Source organism: Watersipora subatra, chromosome 1 (genome assembly GCF_963576615.1).
Source record: "Watersipora subatra chromosome 1, tzWatSuba1.1, whole genome shotgun sequence".
NCBI lineage: Eukaryota > Metazoa > Bryozoa > Gymnolaemata > Cheilostomatida > Watersiporidae > Watersipora > Watersipora subatra.
The window spans coordinates 41,608,342-41,625,123 of record NC_088708.1 but is presented as its reverse complement, the minus strand read 5'-3'; the positions used below and the strand labels follow the sequence as shown (position 1 = coordinate 41,625,123).

At 43.6% G+C, this 16,782-nt stretch overlaps 1 protein-coding gene across 1 annotated transcript; it reads left to right on the top strand.

The window, feature by feature from the left end:
- The first annotated feature begins 11,715 nt into the window (after positions 1–11,715).
- Positions 11,716–16,636, top strand: LOC137399337 (uncharacterized). Its single transcript, XM_068085411.1, has 5 exons — positions 11,716–12,021; positions 12,126–12,396; positions 12,567–12,702; positions 15,506–15,654; positions 16,431–16,636. Exons 1-5 carry the CDS (start codon positions 11,730–11,732, stop codon positions 16,573–16,575), a joined length of 993 nt encoding a protein of 330 aa, XP_067941512.1. The 5' UTR covers positions 11,716–11,729; the 3' UTR covers positions 16,576–16,636.
- The last annotated feature ends 146 nt before the right edge of the window (positions 16,637–16,782 follow it).

The window sequence follows — 16,782 nt, the reverse complement described above, 5'->3', positions numbered from 1 at the left end:
CTAAGCAGAGGCTGTGAGAACAGTAGTAGTGGGTTAGAATGGATAAATGTTGAGTATGTTATTAGCCGCTGTTTAAAATGCCAGCTAAATGAAAAACCTGCTGTAAGAAGACAAGCTCCTTTACAACCAGTATCTTTACCATCTGTGCATGGGAAAAGCTTGCAATTGACATTGGTCATCTCAGTGGACCATCACTTGGTTTTAGGTATGCTATCGTGCTCATGAACTATTATTCAAAATGACTAGAGGTTGTGATCTGTGCTAATGTAACCTCCAACTCCATTATTAACTTCCTGAAGAGTGCATTTGCAAGAGGATTCCCTCGATATATTGCTTCAGACAATGGAGGCACAGTTTATTTCGACAACTTACCAAGAATTTGTCAAGTTCTGTAATATTTTACTTATATACATATTCAACTATCATGCACAAGCTAATGGTCTCATAGAGAGATTTAACAAAACTCTGAAGTCAACTTTGCTTACATTAACTAAATTAACATTTATAAAAATAAGAGAGGTGTACTGACTTTTTAAGACTCTACAGTGACACTGCACATGCAACAACTAGTGTGTCACCTAGTCAATTACTTCATAGTCATAGAATGTATTCTGCATTGTATGTGGCATTACCAGGATCAGATCTTCTACCCTTAATTGATGAATCAAAACTTCGGAAACGTCTGCAAGCTCAACAGAGACACCAAAAGGTCCATGCAGATACTGGGCGAGCTGCTAAAATGTCAAAGTTTGTTCAAGGAGGGTGGGTAAGACACAGGAACCTCTGGCATTTCATACTCAGTACTTCGAGCCACAAAAAAATTGAGAAGCAGATTGGTCAATTTACATAGGGTATATATATTAGATGACGGTAAGTCATGGCATGCAAATAATTTAGCAGGAATCGTAGAAAACTCAGACGTTAATAATGATCAAAGAAAAGTTGAAGCATATAGCAAAGCCGAGTCCAAACCTCGACATTCTGATTCTGAAATTACTGTACGCCTTTAATGCGTTTCAAAGCCACCATCTTATCTAAAGGATTATGTGGCAAGTGAACAATTATTAGAATAGCCGTCAAGTTAATTACATATGCATTAGTTTAGAGTCAACTAAGCTATGCATTGGTTTATTCTTTCATTGCTTTTTTACTAGCTTACTCATCGCATTGCTGAAAAGTGTGTTCAATTAACATGCTAATTACATATGCCCTAGTTTAGAGACCCCTGAACTATGAGTTGTTCGAAGCCTTCATGCTTCCTTACCAACTTGGACTTGAATTGTTTGAAAGGAAAAAATGTGTAGAGTCCTTGTTATTTAAAGGAAAGATGTGTAGAAACTTCTGTTATGTTAATCTTTATTATGTTCTCATTATTACTCCTTACTCTTACAGTTTCTGTTTTTATTAGTTTCAGAACTGCTGTACAAGCTCCTGTTCTAATATGAGAATATACTATTAAAAAGCTTAAACTAATACTACCTGCCAAAATACCTAATATCTATAAACATTACATCCACATCAAGTACTACACCGAAACCATTATGGCAAAAAATTATTGTTTTTTTTACATTTTCAATAATTTATTATTGTTAATAGGTCGACGGTAGTACAACACAATTACTCCAATATTTAACATAACATTAATACAGGCTTAATGAAGCACTTTTTAATCGTGCCATAAATGTCTAACCATGCATTGCATTTTACTGAAAACAGCAAACAAGCATTTGATCGTATCTTTTGCGAGCCTGACTTTTATTTTCTTACAGACACACACGCACATTGTATTTTACAACGTAAAATAACTCTACATAACATTTTTTACTTGCATAATACGAGTGTATATTACGGTATTTACACACAAAAGAAAAGTTTGCTAATAGGTAGTTTACAATGTACACTAGTACACGTACTACAATTTTTAATTTTGCACTATCGACGCAATATTACAAACATATTTCACTACGCTCGCTGTTTTGGTTCACCGCCACGAATGCTTTCAAAGCTGTTGCTAAATTTTCTGAACGCAGGCCGCCACCAGAAGTAAGGCTAAGTAAGGCTATATATAAAACGATGTTTACACGGTTGACTAAACTTTTATATGTTCCACTCTGATAGAGAGCTGTGTGCCGTTGTTAGTTTCCGCGTGGTTACAAGCTATTATTTATTACTGTTATTTATTTATTAGTTATATTTATTACTGTAGTTATTGTTTGCCCGTTTTGATTGCAGCAATACCCAGCAAAACTTTTCGCAGCTGCTAAAACCTGTATTCCCTTGTTAGGAATATATGATTTATATTATTTGATATTGTGTGGTTTAATGTGTTAGCAGTGTAGCATTGAGTACAATTTAAGGAGCAAAGGCATACTCAACTTCTTTTGCATTTAAACGATTCTGTGGGCACCAAAAAGTGAGCTAAAAGGTTTCTAGCTCGCACAAAAACGCTCCAAGTTGGTTTTTTTATTTCGCATGGCACACTGAAGCCCATCACCATGGGCCATACCTAAAACATAACAAATACGTGTGCACCAAGTAGAGTCACTAGGTTGTGAGCAAAATAAACGTTTACACATAAAACAATTATACAAAACTTTATATTAGAATGTGGGTATTTAGGTGGGGTATGTTTCGGTACCATTGTGTTGGATCCTGCGACCCACACGTAGAGGCGACCTGGGTCGGCTTACTCTACCGGTCTGCATTCACCCTCCACAGGGGCAGTGTAAGTATTGCTCGTAGACCAACACGCGGAGGCGACTAGGTCGACTTACACCACCGGCCAATCACAACTACCTACACCAGGAATTGCTCCCTGGGAGATATAATGCTCGTACGACAAGGTCGACCTGAGGTCGACGCGGGTCGACAGTGTATTTCTAACCCTACTCCCAAAGCGCAGTCCGAAGGACTTAAGCTTGGAGTACGCAAGAGCTCAGTGTGTTTCTGTATTGCGCAAGGAAATAGAAGAGTGTGGGTTCAAATGCAAAGCATGTATTGAACAACTTCTAGGCCGATAGACACGGCCTTATATATAACAAAATATGTAAATGAGGTGGCTAGGGCCAACCTCCTCTAGGGGCGTGACTATATAAAATAACCAAGGGCACACAACTCTAATAATAATAATAACTAAAAAGGAGATGGTACGGCAAGTTTCCATCACATACGCCGCCCCTATAGACGGCTATCGGCTATATACAAAAAAAAACACAAGAAAGAAAAAAAGAAAGAATACAAGAAATATAGGAACACACCAACTAGCTACTACAAAACAGGCAAAAAAAAGAATATAATAATATGAGAAACCGCAATCACTAAACACCAAGGGAAATACGGATAAATCATGTCGACCGAGTCATCTGGGATGTCGACATGCGGTTTGCTAGATCCTCCAGGCGACGAGCCGCCCGTCGGAGGTTGGAGGCCTCCTCTCGTAAAGCATCTACCGTGACCCGGGGTCGTACTTCCCCCAGCCGACTCTGGATGCTGCCGATTGTTGTTAACCTTCTAGGGGCTGGGACTGGTCGTTCCCGTTTAGGTGGACTGGACCACTTCTTTTTCGGGGGAGAAGGGAGAGGTGCCGGGGGTCCTCTTCGAGTAGGTGGCTTTTTAATCGGCCCGTAGGGTGTAGGCTTCTCAAAGGCCGGAGGATTGTTTAATTTCACCCTTTTGCTCCAGGTCGGATAACTATCTCGGTCGACCTCGTATATATTAATCCCCTTTCCACCGTGCGCCTTCCTTACTTCGGCATCCTTGATCCGAGCCTGATGTTTGGCAATCGTATCTCGAGATGTGGAATTTCTTCCACATTTGCAGAAAAAGCGGGTAAAGTGCTGGGCGATGTGGATTCTGCGTCGTCGCGGGGTAGAGAGTAGTTGTTGGCACAGTGGACAGTTCGTACCTTTCTCTTGACAGAGTTTCGAGATCGCTTTAGCTGTCTCTGCCGCAATCCATTTGGTTGGTAGTGGAGTGGGTGGAACGCGATTATCCGAAGAATCTGTTTCTGAATCGTCTAGGGTTTCACCGGGCGCTGGGTGGAGCTCCAATGGTAGGATCTTCACTTCTGGCAACATGGGTAGAGCTCCGATGATCGGTGCCGACTTCTTTACAGTTTCTTTGGTGATCTCCATGTCGAGAAAAGGTATAGGTGTGTGTGCCTCGATGTGGTAACAAGTAGTGAGCGCGTTCTGTCTGGGATCCAAAATGGCCGCCTTCTGACCTTGAACCCCGAGGGCTTCTCCCGATTGGACGGTGCTGGTGTCGTAATCGGCCAAGTACGCGGGAGGCCTCCTGATTCGTTGAGGCCGTGGTACCTCTCTAACCCCGGTATCACTAGCCTGGGCTCCCATATTTTCTGTGGCCCTCTCTTCCTCGGGTAGCAACTCGTCGCCAGGGTCGGGGTCAACCCTCGAGGTAGGATTGTGCTCTCCTGGGGGAACCAAGGAGTCCCTCCTGGGAATCCGGAGTGTTTCTGACCTTCCTGGCGACTGAGGTATTCGCAACTCTGTTAGTTGGCTAGGCAGGGGTAACTCCGAAATAACTACTTCTGGATTGTCGTTTCCTCGTGCGATTTGCCTTCTGGGTCGGCCCCTCATGTTGGGACGGCGAGCAGGCTCGACTTCCACTGGGGCTCGTCCTTGTTGCACCGGACTGGGGCGACAGAGTCGTAATCTTCCCTCCGCTTGGATAGATCGTTGTCCATACTTCTCGATCTCATAAGTGTGGTTTTCGTGACTCTTCAACACGCGATAGGGCCCCAAGTACTTGGCCGCTAGCTTCGGGTTTTCCCCTCTTCTCCGCCGCTTGCTCAGCAACCACACGAGGTCACCCTCATTGAATAACGGAGGCTCTCTCGTGTCGGTTGACACGATTTCTTTTTGCCTATCTCTGAGGAGGGTATGGGCTTGTACCAACCGGTCGTGGACCGTCTGCACATACTCATGTATGCTTGTGAATGATTCTAGTCTATTCCCATACTGCAATTGGTCAGGAAGACGTAGTTCCCGACCCAACATCAGATAATTGGGAGTTTCTTTAGTTGCGGAGTGTGGTAACCCTCGCAGCGTCCTCATGACTTGTGGCAGTAGCTGGTCCCAATCTTCCTGCCCTCTACCCAGCAAGAGAGCTCGCAGGGAGTCACCCAATACGCGATTGTTTCTCTCGACCACCCCATTCCCTTCGGGGTGGTACGGGGTGGTCCGAGACTTCTCAACTCCCCACAAGTCGCATAGCTCCTGGAATAATGAGGATTCAAATTGGCTCCCCTGGTCGGTATGGATGATCTCGGGTAGCCCGAAGTAACTAAATACTCTTTCGTCCAGGATCTGGGCTACCGTAGGGGCTGTAGCGTCAGGGATGGCTAACGCATCTGACCACCTAGTGAAGTGATCAGTGAGCACCAGCACCCAACTATTTCCACGAGGGGTCGGAGGCAGGGGTCCCACCAAATCTACGGCTAGGCGTTGCCACGGCCTCCCGGCGTACAGCCGTTGTCTATTCCCGGAAGTCCGCCCCTTTCCTGTTTTGGCCCTCTGGCAAACCTCGCAAGAGAGGACTGCTCTCCGGATATCTCCGGCCATACCTGGCCAATACCAGTCTAACTGGACGCGTTTCAAGGTCTTCTCCACCCCGCAGTGTGTTTGCTCGTGGGCTTTCCACAGGATCTCCTGTCTCAAGGTTTTCGGGCAGACCACCACTACCTTTTCTCGCCCATTCTGGGTAAGATGGAGAGTCAGCACGCCCGACTCGTCGAGCTGGAGTTGGTGAAACATCCGGGCCAATCGTTGCAGCTCGGGGCTGCCCACTCGTAGCACGGCTTCTTCCACTCCTTTCCGGTCCCTGACGGCTTGATAAATGACCCCTAGGTCGGTAGTGGCCCTTTGTTGTAGTGCCCGCACTTCGTCCAGCGGGGTCTGTACTACTGTCAGTTGTTCTGGGACCTCTTTGACTGTACTTTCACTAGTTCCATCCAAGTTTTTGGTTTCGCCGGTCATCTTGACGACTGGTGACTGAAGATCCTGAGGTCTTTTGGGAGGGGAGTCCAACACTCTAGGTGTTCCTGCCCCGCCCGGCTGCTGCACCGGAACTGGTTTGGTTGGTGTGAGAATCGGGGGGCCATGCCCTAAAACCGGTCTGTTGCCAGGTAGTTGAGGCCATTCCTCCTCATCCAACTGGCAGGGGTTGGGACTGGATATTCCGGCGCCTCTTGGCGGCCGTACCGGAACTTGGTCCACTGGCACAGCAGTGGCCCGATTCGTTCCTGAGTTTATGAGGGAGTCGTATACTTGCGACCTCGTTGGCCCTTGGTCCCGCTTCTCAATAGCAGCACACTGCCGGCAGTCGACGCACTGTCGTCGACTCAATCCATCGGCGTTCCCGTGTTTATCGCCTTTTCGATGGATTATTCGGTACTTGTGCTCGGCCAGACTCTCCAGCCACCGGGCCACCTGGCAAGAGGGTTCCTTCCTCCGGTGTAACCAAACCAAGGAGGCATGGTCGGTTCGGATGGTGAACTCCCTGCCATATAGGTAGGGCCGGAAATGCCGGACAGCCTGCACCACTGCCAGTAGCTCCCTTCTGGTTACGCAGTAATTGCGTTCGGCGGAGGAGAGGGTCTTGCTATAGTAGGCTATGGGTCGCTCCGTGCCCTGCTGGACCTGGGATAACACAGCCCCAGTCCCTACATTACTAGCATCAGTATCTAGTACATAGGGCAAGGAGGGGTCGGGATATGCCAGTACTGGAGCGTGTGTCAGCGACCATTTGAGCCTAAGAAAAGCTTCCTGCTCCTCTTCTCCCCATTTCCAGGGGACCCCTTCGCCGGTCAACAAGGTGAGAGGTTTGGCGACCGAGGCATAGTCCGGCACATATCTGTGATAGTACCCAGTGGTACCCAAGTATGACCTTAGCTGCGTCACATCTTGGGGTGCTGCCCATCCACTTATAGCCTGAATCTTTTCAGGGTCGGTAGCCACCCCTGTGTTGCTGACTATGTGGCCCAGGTATTTGACTTGGGTCTGGAACAAGCTGCATTTGGAGGGCTTTAATTTCAGCCCGGCCTGCCTCAGTCGCTCCAACACCTCGGCCAGCCTAGTGACATGACTGGAGAAGTCGGCTGACATGACGATGATGTCATCGAGGTACAGCAGCAGGGTTTTCCAGTGTAGCCCTTGGAGGACACGTTCCATCAGCCGCTGGAAGGTAGCTGGGGCGGAGGTCAGTCCAAAGGGGAGCACCTTCCACCTCCACAACCCACTGCGTGTGGCGAACGCCGACCGCTCCTGGGCCTCGGCGGAGAGGGGTACCTGCCAGTACCCGCTCATCATGTCCAAGGTACTGAAGAACCTACTGCCAGACAAGGCGTCCAAGCTCTCATCAATCCGGGGGAGGGGGTAGGCGTCCTGGCGAGTGACACTATTAAGTTTCCTGTAGTCTACACACAATCGCCACGCCCCGTCCTTCTTCCTCACCAAGACCACCGGGGAGCTCCAGGCCCCGTGAGCGGGCTCAATCATGCCTTGCTTTTCCAGGGCCGAAACCTGTCGTTCGATCTCGGCCTCCTTCTCGTGTCCTACACGGTATGGGTGTTGACGGATGGGTTGTGCCTCTGGAAGGAGGGGGATCTCGTGTTGTACCAGGGTGGTACGCCCCATGTCCTCGCTCCCTTGGCTGAATACATCCGCATAGCGGGTCAAGAGGTCTTTCATTCTTCGGTGCTCGGTAGGGGACGAGCAATGTGGTGCCGCCTGTTGGAGCAGGTCCAGCATGTGGGGTGGTACATTGGAGACAGAAGGGGGAGTTTCTTTGGAAACCTCGGCTTCTCCCTTCGCTGTCCAGGGGGCCCCTATTTCGTCCGGCCCGACCCCAGTGTATTGCCCCACGACCGTTCCTGCCGTCACGCTGACGGGATGGTCGGTGGGGTTCATACAACGGATGGCCACTCTCCCCTTCTCACCGGGTTGGTGTAGGCTGGTGGCCACCATATATCCATCCTTCGTTCCCTCAATTAACCCGACTGGTTGATAGGAGGAAGACGTGAGACGTCCGGCAACCAGGACCTCGGTTCGAGGGGGAAGCGTTGTGGCTCGCATTATCTGCACGCTGCTTGTCAGAGGTCGACCCTCTCGGTCCGTGCACGTCAACTTCTGTCCATTTAACACCAACGTGGGTTGTTGGAAGTTCATCTCGCAGTGGTGGTCGACCAGGAAAGGCATGCCCAGGATGGCATCCTCCTTCAGGGCACACACCACGAGAGACACAGTAACCTGGACACTCCTGACTCTGACCGGGAGAGTGATGAGTCCGTGGAACTGCAGCCGGGTGCCATCTGCCATTCGCCCATAGTCCTCCCGGACCTCCAATTTGCTCTTGACGTCTTTGGGTAACCGCTCAAAGACATGTCGTCCCAACAAATTAGAGGTACACCCGGTGTCCACGAGGAACTGGACGGACTGACCTCCGATGCGACCTGGCAAGAAGTAGCTGCTATTATGCGGCTTCCATGCTTCGTCTCCGTGGGCCCGTCTGGCTTTGCTAGTCTTCTGGGGGGCCTTCTTGGGAGGCCGAGACGGCTTAGGCCAGACGTAGGCTTCGTCCTTGGCTTCTGAGAGTGGGAGACCTGCACACTCAGGTAAGGGTTGATATTGGTTATGCAAGGGGACCGGTGGCGAGCAGGGGGGAAGCCTGCGTCGCCTAGTCCGTCGTGGCTGTTGCCACTGTCCTTGCGAGGGTAGATTTGATCCACAGTCAGTACTTCCCCCTACTGCTGTGGATGGTAACCGTTTCCCGGCCTCGTAACCTGAGGCTGTTGTCCATGGGGGGCTTGGGGACACCGGCGTTGGATGTGCCCTGCCTGGCCGCAACCCCAACAATTTGGTCCCCTTTTGTCCACTCCTCGTTGCCCCAACAGCTTCCCTCCCTTTAGTCCATCTGCTAACCCCTTTATAGCCATCAGGACGTCGTTCAAGGTGGCTGATGGGGGTTCCGAGTGGACGGGGGCGACTGTAGCGGGGGTAACTTCTTCCTCCTCCACCGTCATTACTAGGGGTCGGGCACCAGATCGAGGAAGAGTGGGCTGGATTTGCAGGAACTCGTTCCCCGCCTGCACTGCTTCTTCCAAGCTCTGTGCCTTCATCGCTAACAGGTGGCGTTGGAGGGGCGTATTTCCCAGTGTTAGGGAAAACGCATCCATGGCCATACTGGAATGGTAGGATTCTGGGAGGTCAGCGTATGCTATTTTCACCAGACGCTCCATCTCTGTGGCATGCTCTTGGAGACTCGTCTTGGGTTCTCTTTTCAGGTGGAGTTTACTCCTAGCCTCTCTCGGGGAGAGCCCGTACTTCATGCGTAAAGCCGAGAAGATGGAGGCAGGTGAGTCCCCTCGACTGCATCCTCTGGCTCCGTCCTTCAGAGTCTCCCGCAGGTGGAGGAGCGTGGCCTTCTCATTCCACTCATTTGCTTCCGCGACCTCTTCGAACTGGGAGATGAATAGCTCTACATCCTCACTCCCATCGAACTTCGGAGGCTTGAAGTTGGCTCCCCCTCGGGGTATCTGTAAGGCTCTAGTGATAGCCTCTGTCAGTTGACCAATCTGGTCGACCTGGTGCAACTCTGCCTCAGCCAGATCTCTGGTAGCACTCCGTCGGCTGCTTGGCATGGTTACAAAGCTTATCTTCGAAGTTCGTGGTCAATCCCACTGCTGCCACCAGTGTGTTGGATCCTGCGACCCACACGTAGAGGCGACCTGGGTCGGCTTACTCTACCGGTCTGCATTCACCCTCCACAGGGGCAGTGTAAGTATTGCTCGTAGACCAACACGCGGAGGCGACTAGGTCGACTTACACCACCGGCCAATCACAACTACCTACACCAGGAATTGCTCCCTGGGAGATATAATGCTCGTACGACAAGGTCGACCTGAGGTCGACGCGGGTCGACAGTGTATTTCTAACCCTACTCCCAAAGCGCAGTCCGAAGGACTTAAGCTTGGAGTACGCAAGAGCTCAGTGTGTTTCTGTATTGCGCAAGGAAATAGAAGAGTGTGGGTTCAAATGCAAAGCATGTATTGAACAACTTCTAGGCCGATAGACACGGCCTTATATATAACAAAATATGTAAATGAGGTGGCTAGGGCCAACCTCCTCTAGGGGCGTGACTATATAAAATAACCAAGGGCACACAACTCTAATAATAATAATAACTAAAAAGGAGATGGTACGGCAAGTTTCCATCACACCATATTGTCACAGCTAATACATTTTATAGAACTTTAAGTGCATGTTATAGCTGAATTATTTATTTACCTTCATCCATAATTGTGACCATTAATAAAAAATCTTAACTGCGCATTGATAAGTACTCACTGGTGGCTCCGATGTAACATCTATTAAAGTTGCAGTAACCTTTGCCTAGATATAGTAGCAGTAGTAGGAATGTCACATGTGCAGTAGAATTGCTTTGCATGCTTTTACTACTGCACAGTAAATGGTATTGATGCAGTGGCGATATTACTTAATGCACAATGTGCAGTACTGGACGCAATGGATGTGATGCTAGTGTGCATTTTGTAGTGCTAGATGCAGTAGCAACTTTTGCATTACACTACACATGCATTTACAACACATTGTCGTGAAAACTCAACACAGAATCAAGTGTTAAGTTGACTTTGCCTCACCCATAATACAATTGCAAAATATGCATGCGGATCAAACTTGAGTATGAGTAGGCAAACAAATTGATCACAATGAGCATGTTGTATATATAGTTGAAATAAGAACCGATTACGGTTTTTATATATATCACGTTAATAAGAGTTCAATACAAAGACTCCAATTTCATCAAAATGGTAATGTCAAACTTTATAATGACTCTCCTTTGTACCTATACAAAAACAACGAACATAGATCATTGTTATCAGTGTTATCAGATCCACCCAAAATTGACACAATAAATTTAGGAAGTTAAATTATCATTGTGCCAAAAACGAACCAGTTGCATAATTTTTCTTTTACTCACGGAGCACAGCATAAAATTGCGATTTTAATTTTTTTAAATTTCCAGTTTAAGATGAATTAAAGAAATATTGTAAACTGCAACCTAAATGTATTTTTGCTCATAAAATCCTTCAACACTGGACCAATGATTGTTTTTGACTACTACATTTTTAGATTAAATAATGTGTGTCTGCGTTTTAGTCAAACTGCAAGAATGATAACGTTTTTCTTTTGCCATCGGTTTCACTAAACTATAAAAATACTAAACACATTTCTTTTGTTTTTCAAATGCATTGATTCTTGTGCAGAATTTTTTGCTGATTCTAAAAGAAACTTTAAATTAAAGTTATGGGACAGAAACTCGGCTTTTACAGCTTATGCCAATAAAAAATTATAGACGTGACTTAATTCCACTCAATAAAGCAATGAAATTCCAAGTGTAATAGTTTATATTTGCTATACAAACAGTCAATAAACTGAGCTATTAGGTTTAATCAGAGATAATTTTGCTGTGTAAAATGAAGATTTTTGCTAGCTTATTTCCTTTCGGCCGTGCATGCATTTATGAGGCATTTTTGCGGTATCGATAGATCGTCAATAACTGTAAGTTTCCTAGACATTATTGGATGAATTTTACATTAAAGTTTAGGTCAGAGGGCTGAACTGTGTTGTTTTCATGCTACCAGAATCACATCTTTTCATAATGACTATGTTTAGCATTATCGAGGGGTGACCATGGATCGCATCCTAGAGGAGTCGAAACAATCGGTGACCTGCCCTATTTGCACCGACATCTTTGATGACCCAAGGACACTTTCTTGCTCGCACGACTTTTGTCTGCACTGCTTAATGGAGTTTCGAGGACCCGAAGATGAACAAACGGATAAGTTTTGTCCTGTTTGTCGAAAGCTAACAGTACCTCCGATTGACCAAATTCAGGTTTTACCTAAAAACGATTTTGCTTCGAAAGTTGCAAACCTAATAAGGCAGAACGAAGCCTCTACACATTCAACTGGTAACCAAGTAGGTAAGATACAGTTCAAAAGATGCAGTTCCTTGTTTACCCTGTTATTAGTTTCATTGAGCTATTAGCAATGATATGCATTCAGATGGTATAATGACTGTTTGCAGGTGAAGACTCTGATGGGGACGATGGTTTGTTTTTGGGAACCTTAATTGAGGATCCAGAAAATGGTTCTGGTGAAAACAATCTTACTACCAGTTTAGGAGTATCAGTTTTGGCTGGCACTGTGGTAACACTTGCCACAGGCGGATTAGCTGGAGTTCTTGCTGGACTTGCTGTGTTTGGGATAAGCGCAGTGGCGAAGGATATGAAAAAACAAAGCTATACTTGTCATAGCTGTCAAAAGACTCGATTTATCATGTGTAGATACCGATGTGGGTTAGTTTTACTCATATACATTATATTATGTGCTTAAAATAATGAAGGTATGCAGTTATGTGACGTGCTGCATTTTTGAACTAGTTTAGTGCTCACTAGAAGCAGCTTGGTGACTAATATTTTTACTAATACAAGTTAAAATGCCTTCCCTTCCTTACTGTATTTTATAGAATATGCGAAGATTTCATCATATGTCCAAACTGCTTTGGGGACACTCGATATTTGCACAATCCTGAGCATTTGTTTCTTAAGCTAAAATTTCAGCAAAAAAGGCATCTACCTCCTGGTGCTGTTCTAAGACCAAAGGTATGTTTTGTATCTAAAACATTTCTTATCAATACCTACCTATAAATTATATTTCTCATTACCTGGTCAGTACATGTATGAGGTACTGTACATGTATCAAGGTCAGTATATGTAATAAGTTTTACAGCTGTTGGTTATCCATTAAAGCACCACATACATGTAAAATGGAAAACGGTTACTTTTACAACATTCTGAAATAACTACAACACTAGATAATAATCCCTAAAACAATGGTGTTCAAATGCGACTTCAAGCTTTATGATTTGTCACCGCGCTAACTCAGTTTTTACCCTTTATTCCTTGACATAACATCCTTATTCCATGACATAACACAAAGAAGCATATTTTAGACATTGAATGAAGTGTTACAACAGTTACTGTGCTCATTCGCTGTTCTCACTACCATATGTAGCTGCATGTGATGAAAAGTGATGATTAGGTTATGTAGAGAAAAAAACTTTTGCACGATGTGCAGTTCATTTTGTACCGACAATAATTGCCATGTACTGATAATTATGGTTCACTGTATACTAGCACATAATTTAATGTTAATTATGGTCAAGATGAGTTTAACATTCAAAAACTTAAATCTGACCCTGAAAATATTATAGTCTTCAAAATATGAAAGAAATGAAGTGTATAAATATAGCTTTTAACTTAGTCGGAACTCACTGTTACCTAATTCCTGTGCAAGCACCAGCATTTCAACCAAGTGGATTTTGTTCATCTGAGGCCTATCATCTGCTTATGAAAACATCTATTTTTTTCGTACTTTGTTTTTATTAGTCATTATAATCATAAAATAGGTGAATTTAGGTCTTTGAATCTACATATTTGAATAATAATTTTTTCTTAAGTTCATGTGTTTGTTTTGTATGTCCACTCAATTTTATGATATTTTCTTGTAAAATGTTTGTGGTAGCCTACACATTCGTTAGGCATGGTATAACTTGGGCTTGTGAGCAAATAGGTCACTGCTGTTTTGTATCAGATTATCACTCATTGAAACAATGACAGCGTCTCAGTAGGATGTTTGGCACACCTGTATAGCGAAAAATTCTAGAATAAGTTTCAAACAAAAGCTTATGACATTATATTAACATGGTTTATAATAGAAATATAGTCCAAAGAACAAGTACCGGATGATCTTTCGGCGTATCACCAACACTATGGTTTACTTTTGATAAAGCCAGGTTTATAGGCTTTCTACATGCACTGGGACGCATTATTTATTAACTACAGCATACCTCTTTATAGACCAGCGTTCTTACATACTCTCGATATCAACTATATCTCTCTATATACTAGAGTTCTTATAGACTCTCTATATCAAATATATGTCTATATAAACTAGAGTTCTCATATACTCTATATCAACTATATCTCTCCCTATAAACTGGAGTTTTTACAAACTCGCTCAACTAGAATTTTTACAAACTTTATATTACCAATATTTCTCTACAAACTAGAGTTCTACAGACTCTATATCAATTATCTATATAAATCTCAGTGTTCGTTTGTCTGTTCGTTTTCATCCATGTGTCCAATTATAGCGATTGAAATCTAGCAATTAAAAATCTGCTTTGCAGAGGATTTCAAATTGCGACATTCAAATTGCAAGTCTACAAACAATCATAACCACCAGATTAAGCCCTTCTTATCATTACTAATGCTCATATAGGTATATTCCTATAGTGATTGCACGCACTAAATATGCACTTATTATTATTAGTTGATATTACCTTTTACTATTATTTTTCAGAAATGTTTTTAAAAGCTTATTTTTTTCACCATTACCTAATTTTTTTATTTGTAATTTTCAAATGTGCCTTTTCGGACTTTTGGACAATTGTATTATCTGGAGTAGAAATTGCCTCTACATTCTCTCTCCATTTGGTCAGACAAAGACACTCCGGTATCTCATTTTCACATTTGTACCAGTATCAAGAGGTACCAGCATCATCCATCAAAACTTCAAATACAATGAGCTTCTGCTGCAACAGTAAGCTTTGGTATACACAAAATTCTATGTACTCATTGTTAATTTTTTTTCTCATAATTTATTTAAACTGCGCAAAAACACCTTTCTTATGATATGAAGTTAGAATGGCAAATATTGTATATGTTAAATACATAAGTTTTCTGCACAAATCTTTTATTATATGGGCATTCACCTAGTATTTCTATATAAACTAGAGTTCTTACAAACTCTATATATCAACTATATATCGCTATAAACTAGTGTTTTTCTGGTCTTTCTATATCAACTACATATATATCTCCATATAAACTAGAGTTCTTACAGACTCCATTAATTATATCTATATCAAAGTCTGTGTGTGTATCTCTGTGTAATTCTGTTTCTCCAGCTATAGCTATTGAAATATTGGAATAAAGAATTCGGATCGCAGAAAATGTGATTTCGGAGCCTCCTGTTAGCCAGGCAAATGCATTACTAATTAAGCTATGCGAGATTAATGGATTCAGTGGTCGATATGTGGGTGAAAATATGCTACCGCTCTCTGTTACGGCGCAACACATATTTATGTTTACTCTCCTGTGAGAGCAAGTAGTTCACTCTTATTCGTAAGCTTACTCAAATAAGCCATTGGCAATGTGCCAGGCTAATGGCAAGTGGCAGGCAACTATATTACCTCTCACTGTTTATAAGCTGATTTTTAATACTTGCGCAACGCCGGGCATTCCACTAGTCTTTCTATAAACTAGAGTTCTTATTGGTTTGTTATGAACCTTTTATTCTTCTAACTGTAAGTGTGACTCTCATCCTTTCAACTATCCCTAGACACAAGATATGGTCAAATCTCGCGACATGAAGAGCATGTCTCATGGTCGGTGCTATGTACATTCTGCACAGAAGCTGGTCATTGTACCTGCTATAAAATGTGATTCCTGTCATATGGCACCCATACGGGGCATCCGATACAAATGTGGGTATGTAGACAATACATGTATTCTCAAACTCAGCGTTTATCAAAGCATTTGCTCTGTGTATCTCATCTTTATCTGTCATGTAATATAAGGGATCTTTTTTGCTATGCCAGCATTCCATCTCATCTATTTATTGAAGACAGACTGCCACAGCCTTAGGTACAAAGGGATGTTTGGGTCATTTATGCCATAAATACTTGACCATTATTATTAGTACTGTGACACAGTATTAATAAGAGAGACACACAAGAAAAGCCTAAACAGGTGCCTGCTTAGCCACAAGTTAACATATTGGCAATCTAGAAGTGATTTCATGTCCTTTTGACATGACTCTATCATGTCAAAAGGCATATAACATGATTCTGATAACAACTTGAGTAGTTCGAATGTTTGCACCTGCTAATTTCAACTTTATTACTTTTCGTAAAGCTTCAGTTTCTTGCAGAGATTCGCAGACTTTGTATGATTTTATTTTGAAGCCTTGTGATAATTTATCATAGTTTTCAGCAGACAACTAATGAGTTGTTCGAAATACTTTTTACCTTTGGCTATGACTAACTAACTATTTGTTCTTGTATTTTTCAAACTCTTCTGTTATGATATGCTGTAGAACATATAATGGAATGCTGTAGTGCATGTTATAGAATGCGGCAGACTGCGTTATGGATTGCTGTAGGGTGCTTTATAAATCTTTGAAGATGTTATAGATCAGTTATTATTACAGATTAGCGTTGTAGAGCAGAGTAAGAAATGTTGTGTCATGTTATTTAATGTTGTAGGATGTGCAAGAACTATGATTTGTGCTCCCGATGTGAAGTATCATCAGAAAATATACATGACCAGAGGCATGTTTTTATAGTTCTGCCAAAGCACTCAGAAATAAACATCACCTCGGAGCCATTGCTGCGCGCTCATTTTTACTAATCTCTATGATTTCCTATTTTTGGGATTTTTAAACAGCTTCATGCACATGTAATGTGACAATCAACAGATATATCTCTGTTTCATCTGATATTTTGTTGTTTTTCAATCACTAAACTTTGAAAGTTTACATAACTTATAAAACAATATTGGTTGAATAATGGTTTATTCCTTATCGTTATTCTTTCTGCTACAAAGATAAACACAGTT

Bases quoted from the DNA above. Each gene is read 5' to 3' on its own strand.
- LOC137399337 (XM_068085411.1), top strand. From the start codon at position 11,730: ATGGATCGCATCCTAGAGGAGTCGAAACAATCGGTGACCTGCCCTATT. The intron at 12,022-12,125 runs GTAAGATACAGT...GACTGTTTGCAG, and splicing joins TTCAACTGGTAACCAAGTAG to GTGAAGACTCTGATGGGGAC. The intron at 12,703-15,505 runs GTATGTTTTGTA...AACTATCCCTAG, and splicing joins GTGCTGTTCTAAGACCAAAG to ACACAAGATATGGTCAAATC.